Source organism: Portunus trituberculatus, chromosome 18, assembly GCF_017591435.1.
Source record: "Portunus trituberculatus isolate SZX2019 chromosome 18, ASM1759143v1, whole genome shotgun sequence".
Lineage (NCBI taxonomy): Eukaryota > Metazoa > Arthropoda > Malacostraca > Decapoda > Portunidae > Portunus > Portunus trituberculatus.
The window spans coordinates 16,405,986-16,413,485 of record NC_059272.1 but is presented as its reverse complement, the minus strand read 5'-3'; the positions used below and the strand labels follow the sequence as shown (position 1 = coordinate 16,413,485).

The window sequence follows — 7,500 nt, the reverse complement described above, 5'->3', positions numbered from 1 at the left end:
CCTCCTCCTCCTCCTCCTCCACCTCCTCATCCTCTTCCTCTTCCTCTTCCTCCTCTTTCTGCTTTGCTGTCCTATTTTTCTGCTTTGCTGTCCTATCTCTACCACTGGTAGTTAGTAGATAGTCTTCACAAACAGCCTAGTAAGGACCTAAGGGTCTGTTGCCGTTTGTCTTCCTTTGTATATTCCTTTGTATATTCCTCCTCCTCCTCCTCCTCTTTCTCGTTCTCTTACTCCTCCTCCACGACCTCATCCACATCCTCCATATCCTCCTCCTCCTCTTCGTCCTCCCAAGTATTGTGAGAGTGACATGTCTGTCTCCCTTTTTATTTATGGAATTCATCTAACTTAATCATATAGTTTTCCTCGCTTCTCCTGAGCCATCTTTAGAATCCGACATTTGGGTTGAAGTGATGAAATAAGAGAGGAGGCAGTGGCTGGAGCAGAGTGGTAGAGGGAGACGTGAAAGAAGAAGGGTGGAGACGAGGCAAAGAGAGAAAGGGATATTACCTCGCATGTACCTTCTTTTTGAGGTATTTAGATGGTGGAGCCACGTGGAACTGGGAAGGGAATTAAAAGTGAAACATCTCTCCTCTTCTCTCCTCTTGAAAATTTGATGGTGGTAACGCTGTAAGTGGAGAAAAGATCTGACATGGTGGAGAGTTAGATCAGGGTTTTTTTTTTTCTCCCTTCCTCCTCCTACTTTCCTTTCTCCTTTTCCTCCTCCTCCTCCTCCTCCTCCTCCTCCTCCTCCTCCTTGTCCTCGTCCTCCTCCTCCGCTACAGCTTTCTCCTTTGGCTGATGTCGGCAGGAACTCTTTTTTTTTTTTCTTTCTCCCTGTGCCGATAACTTTGTGACGTCTACCAAGTTTCCTCATCATTCTCATTTTTTTTTTTCCGTTTCAGCTAACTATGTGGACCGAGTTACTTGTAAGGAACATTTACAATCTTTCTCTTTTATCCCGTATTGTTCGCCTCTCCCCCCCCCTTCTCTCTCTCTCTCTCTCTCTCTCTCTCTCTCTCTCTCTCTCTCTCTCTCTCTCTCTCTCTCTCTCTCTCTCTCTCTCTCTCTCTCTCTCTCTCTCTCTCTCTCTCTCTCTCTCTCTCTCTCTCTCTCATACCAACACTGCAATAATCATATTAGTATTTATCTTTGCTATTTTATCATCACTATTATTATTGCTTTCGACGCTCTTTTATGGGGACAGGCATCTTAAAAAGCCTTTTCAGTTAGTTCTTTGCCCGGTTCCCCTCCTACATGAAAAGATAAATAAATAGATATAACTCATTTTAATCGTCGTAACCATCATCTGCCTGGAAAATTCTATCTTTTGAGAGAGCATCCATTAAACTACCAAGCAAAACTTCAAGGTAAAATGGAGCGGAGAACAAGATTGAATAAAGTGCAACAGCGAGATACAAGAAAGGAGGAGTGACACGCGAGAGTGAATGTAGCAAAGCAGGAAGCCTTGTGAGTGCGCTCTGAGGTAGTCGTGAATAGTGAAGTGGAGGAACTGGTAGGTGTGAATTAGTTATTTACGAGGATCTAGTGATGGAAGCAGCGAAGAGGAAGCAAAGAGAGGTGGAGGTACAGGTTGGAGACGGAATTAAGGAAAGGGTAATGGAGTAACGTGGTATGAGGTTGCTTGGGGAGAGAGAGAGAGAGAGAGAGAGGAGGTGGTAGAGAGAAGTAATTCTTCATAATGAGATGTATTAGTACTGTTATGATTAGTGGTGGTGGTGGTGGTGGTGGTGGTGGTAGTGTAGGTAGTGATTTGTAGAACACACACACACACACACACACACACCGGTAGCTCAGTGGTTAGAGCGCTGGCTTTACAAGTCAGAGGACCGGGGTTCGATTCCCTGGCCGGGTGGAGATATTTGGGTGTGTCTCCTTTCACGTGTAGCCCCTGTTCACCTAGCAGTGAGTAGGTACGGGATGTAAATCGAGGAGTTGTGACCTTGTTGTCTCGGTGTGTGGTGTGTGCCTGGTCTCAGGCCTATCAGAAGATCGGAAATAATGAGCTCTGAGCTCGTTCCGTAGGGTCTGGCTGTCTCGTCAGAGACTGCAGCAGATCAAACAGTGAAACACACACACACACACACACACACACACACACACACACCTATTCTGACCTTCCACGGCCGCTCCACAAACACTCGACGCTTACAAAAATATCATGAAATCCTTTGCTTCTCCTCTTCCACGACTGCACACTCCTCCTCCTCCTCCTCCTCCTCCTCCTCCTCCTCCTCCTGTATACCGAGAGAAATGTATAAAAATAGTTTAATTAAGCAATGCACATCGATCTCGTGAGTTTTGTCTGTGTGTTCTGAGCTGCACTGTTCTGCCCTCAGTGTCGATACTTGTTTGTCATGTTGCTTTGGGTTCTCATCTTAGTTTCATATCTGGGCTTTTTTATTATTGTTTTATTATTGTTGTTGTTATTATTATTATTATTATTATTATCATTATTGTTATTATTATTATTTATTTTTCATTTGTTCTTACTTTAATTTTCCTTGTGGTTTTCATCTTCTTTGTTTTGTATGTTTAATTAAAGGTTGTTTATTTGTCTGTGCGTGCGTATGTGCTTCTGTGGCTGTCTGTCTGTCTGTGTGTCTGTTTGTCTGTTTGTGTCCATGTCTGTCTAAGTCCTTCTGTCTCTTTTCTTTTCCTTTGTCTTATTTTTTTCGTGTCATTTTTATCAGTATATATCCGTGTGTGACTCAAATTCTCTCTCTCTCTCTCTCTCTCTCTCTCTCTCTCTCTCTCTCTCTCTCTCTCTCTCTCTCTCTCTCTCTCTCTCTCTCTCTCTCTCTCTCTCTCTCTCTCTCTCTCTCTGCAGTGTGTGTGTGTGTGTGTGTGTGTGTGTGTCTGTGCAAGGGATAGTAACCATAATTACAGTAGAAGTTTTTGTTGTTACTGCTGCTGCTGTTGTTGTTGTTGATGATGATGATGATATAATAACAGTAGTATTAGAAGTAGCAGTTGCCTTAGCAGTAACAACAACAACAACAACAACAACAACAACAACAACAATAACAGCAACAAACTTCACCTGCAATAGCAGCAGTAACCAAACCAATAACAATAACAACAATAGTAATACTAATAAAGAGAATATTGACCAGTAAGCGAGACAGCCACAACGTGACACTCACCACAGCCGCCGCCACCACCACCACCACCACCACCACCACAAAGCTGCATTACCCGAGATATTCAAAATTGCCCATGACACTGCATAACGATCTTGCACCGTGACCATTGATGAACCAGTGTAAAGTAAAGAAACCCAGAGTACTAGTTCTAAATCCTACTTATTTTATATAGAGGCAATAGTCATTGACAACAAAAACAGCTATCAATAAAGGTCCAAAGAAGTGCAGGATCCCGTGAAAGAATTAGTCGGAATAAAAGGATATGTGTCTTGAAACCTCCCTCTTGATCAAGGAATGTTTTGTAATCACGACGATGTAAAGTTAATTCCTTCAGTACCATGACGCGTTTCCATATTCATTCTGCTTACTATTTGGTGGTTTTACACAGCTTCAGAAACTCATGTGGAGGATTAGATTGTGAAAATTGTGGCCATTAATCTTCTGACCTCCATTGACCCTTCCTGATATTAATATAATGATCTAATCGTACACAAATCTTAAAGTAAAAATGTGTCCCAGTATAAAAGGGGTTAAAAAAAAATCCTGCTGGCAAGTGTTTTAAAATCCTAGCGATATAAGATAAAGAAACTCCACTGACTAGAGAGTAATTGTTTAAAACCGCGACCAAAATGAATAGATAAATAAATGAAAATTTATATTTAAAGTTACCGGGTTGATGGAAAAGACATTGTGAGTTTTATAAGGCAAAGTTTATGTTCTTATGATACTCCAGATTGCTTCCTGTCGATACGAGACGCTCCTCATTTATATCCATCTCTTAAAACATTAGAGTGGTGCAGAAAATTACAGTTGTGTCATTGTATGTTTTTGTGATGTGGCTCAATATCGGTCTACCTCTGTGTTTAGCCGTCTGTATGTCTTTATTCATTATGTGCAGGTGCGGATTTGGTTATATACGAGTATTTGTCTGTGTCTATCTTGCTATCTGATTTCCTCTATCAGCCTGTCCAGTTATCTATCTATCTGTCTCTTTATCTGTTTTATATTCATCAGTTCGTCAATCACAACTCAAATCCCCCGAGTGCAAACCTGAATGCTATCAGTCGACAAGGTAAGGAAGGGAGACGAAAGAACCCAACTTAACCTAACTAAACTGAAGTAAAGTAACCTAACCAAACCTAACCCAAGTCCCGCAGTGCAAACCTAAATGCACTCGACTAGATAAGGAAGGGAGACGAAAAGCGAGTGAAGAAGGAAAGGATTATCTGATATTTTTGCAAAGTTTGAGTGTTTGCACAGCTGTCATGAAGGGTCAATGTGTGTGTGTGTGTGTGTGTGTGTGTGTGTTTGATCTGCTGCAGTCTCTGACGACGACACAGCCAGACGTTACCCTACGGAACGAGCTCAGAGCTCATTATTTCCGATCTTCGGATAGGCCTGAGACCAGGCACACACCACACACCGGGACAACAAGGTCACAACTCCTCGATTTACATCCCGTACCTACTCACTGCTAGGTGAACAGGGGCTACACGTGAAAGGAGACACACCTAAATATCTCCACCCGGCCGGGGAATCGAACCCCGGTCCTCTGACTTGTGAAGCCAACGCTCTAACCACTGAGCTACCAGGCGTGTGTGTGTGTGTGTGTGTGTGTGTGTGTGTGTGTGTGTGTGTGTGTGTGTATCTGTTTGTGTTTGTCTGTCTGTCTGTCTGTCTGTCTGTGTCTGTCTGTCTGTCTGTCGTAACTATTCATCCTGATCGTCCTCTCCTCTTTTATGTATTTTTTTCTCCCAATTATAAAATTATTAATTATTTTTGTGATGAACCCACTCGTTTGTAAAGAAATAAAATTAATACAACTCTTTTCGTAATACTTCTCACCTTTCCCTGTATTTTATTTCCGTGCCGCTTGTTTTTATGACGCTCTCTTAATGAATGAAATTAGAGCGTAGATTAATTAGTCTGTTATCATTTTCCCATTACACTGAATATTGCTTCTCGTTGAGCTCTGCTGGTGACGTCAGGAACAGATCAAGTTGCCATGTAAAACTTCTCAATTCTCGCAAGTATGTACAAAGCCCCCGATGTACGAGTAACCTTTACACTGCTTTGGTGCTTCCCTCCCGGCAGTTACCCAGTTATTTTTCTATACTGTTTACGTGTTTCCCTGCCAGGTATGCGAGGCTCCGGTGTACCAGTTACCGAGTTAACTTTCTACTAGTTTGGTGTTTTCCTTCCAGTTATACAGTACAATCCCGCGCTCACTGTCCTCGTTATGATCGTTTACTTGGCCATTGTAGTGCAGCACCTCTCCTCGCAGCTTGGAAGCGAATACCAGTGAATACCGATTATGAATTATTATGCAAAGGTTTACGTTCCCGGGGGAGAAACTGTGTGTGTGTGTGTGTGTGTGTGTGTGTGTGTGTGTGTGTGTGTGTGTGTGTGTGTGTAATTCTCCTTGGTCGCCTGCTGGTCACCCAGCCAGTCTACCCCATTACGGAGCGAGCTCAGAGCTCATAGACCGATCTTCGGGTAGGACTGAGACCACATCAACACACAACACACACCGGAAAAGCGAGGCCACAACCCCTCGAGTTACATCCCGTACCTATTTACTGCTAGGTGAACAGGGGGGACACATTAAGAGGCTTGCCCATTTGCCTCGTCGCTTCCGGGACTCGAACCCGGCCCTCTCGATTGTGAGTCGAGCGTGCTAACCACTACACTACGCGGTATGTATGTATGTATGTGTGTGTGTGTGTGTGTGTGTGTGTGTGTGTGTAGTACGAAACCCCGTAGAGAGAGAGAGAGAGAGAGAGAGAGAGAGAGAGAGAGAGAGAGAGTACTATCATTTTATCTTACATTTCCACCTGCACTAATCCGCCCCGTTAATATCGTCCAGAGAATATGATGTGTGTTATTGGTGAAGCGGAGTGCGCTGGCGTTCTTTTTACTTGTATTTTTCCTGGTCTTTGTTATTGCTTCCCCGATTTTGAATGTCAATACAAATAATATAGTAACTGCATGCACCTGTGTGTATATGTTTATTTTTCCACCGGGAGGGAATTCTCTTGTTTCAGACAAAAGTGTTACTGCTCGCCTGCCTGTTATTGTTGTTATTGTGAAGGTAAATGCCCTGCCCGGTATAGCAGATGTCCCAGCTGGGTTGTAACTTTACTCCTCCGTGGATGGCATTGTCCGTGGGCCCGATTTTCTGAGTAAAGTCTGAACACAGTGCCAGGCAAACATGCAGTATGCAGTGGCGTGGGAGTTGTAGAGAACTGAGTGTTGGAACGTGTTTCCGTTCTCATCATAATATTTGCAAGAGGGTTAGTTACACGTTATGAATCTTCCATCCACGTGTATGTTTATGAATTTCCCGTGTTTCAACTTTCCTCCTTCAGACTTCTTCCATAGTTATCTTTCGTTTCTTTTTTCCAGAGGGTTGAGTTGGCAAGGACCGAGAGCAGCGCAAGGCAGCGAGGTGGCGAGGCCCCACCTGCCCTGAGGGGATTCGCTTGACGGAGAGGAGCGGCCTCCAGCCCTCCCCACGCCCCCGTCACGCCTCCACGACTTTGCTGAGGCGGGAGTTCCGAGACGCTCAATGGGGAATAAGAAAAATATGTTATTTAGAATAACGGGGAAGAAAGAAAAGCTTTCCATTACCACGAGTGACTGACCGTCTGCAAAACACGGCCGGCGGGGACAAAAAGGAATTGTGAGGTTCGGCAACAGTTGGTTTTATTGACTCACAGAACAATGAGCTTCTCTCAGATACGTGAACAATGAACTTTAAGGTAATACAAAGTATCTCGTTCTCGCTGTAAGACGAAGAAGGAAGGACAACAGTTATAGTCACAGATACACGTAGTGTTTTTCGTGTTTGTGTGTGTAAGTGTGGGCGTGGGCGGCCTGGCCCTTGCGTCATTCATCCTAAACAAGACAGTGGGTCGTAGTGTGACAATGACAGAGGCCACGAGGAATGGAAAGCACCACCCTCGCCAGGTCCACGCCGCCTGACTTCACTTGAATACGTGGCTCAACTTTTTTACCTGCTTTTAGAACGCGAACAGTCATGAAGGCCGAGCGAGGCGCCTCAGTAAGACATTCCCTCGGTGTAAAGGGTCACACCGTTGGTACCACACAGACCTACTCTCCACCGGGACTCGTAAAGCCTTCTCTCGCCAGGCCGTGCGAGCGGAGAGCCTTCCGGGCTGGTGGCTCCCTCACCTCCATGTCCAGGTCGTTGCACTACCACTGGGGATCGAGCCAGGAGCAGCCCACCTCGCAGGGGACACACCACAAGCAGACGTGCTTCAGTTGGCTTCAGGTCTTCCTGACGCTGCTCACTGTGCTGCCCAGCATGGCTAAA

General features: G+C 44.6%; 1 protein-coding gene across 3 annotated transcripts in view; it reads left to right on the top strand.

The window, feature by feature from the left end:
• LOC123505909 (obscurin-like) overlaps positions 1-7,500 on the top strand; it is an 87,117-nt gene that overhangs the window by 56,141 nt on the left and 23,476 nt on the right. For all 3 annotated transcript variants that reach the window (XM_045257757.1, XM_045257758.1, XM_045257756.1), the window contains exon 3: positions 6,570-7,500. This exon is cut by the window's right edge and continues 1 nt beyond it. In XM_045257757.1, the coding sequence (XP_045113692.1) occupies positions 7,204-7,500 (297 nt within the window). In that variant the 5' untranslated portion in view covers positions 6,570-7,203. The remainder of the gene's footprint in view (positions 1-6,569) is intronic.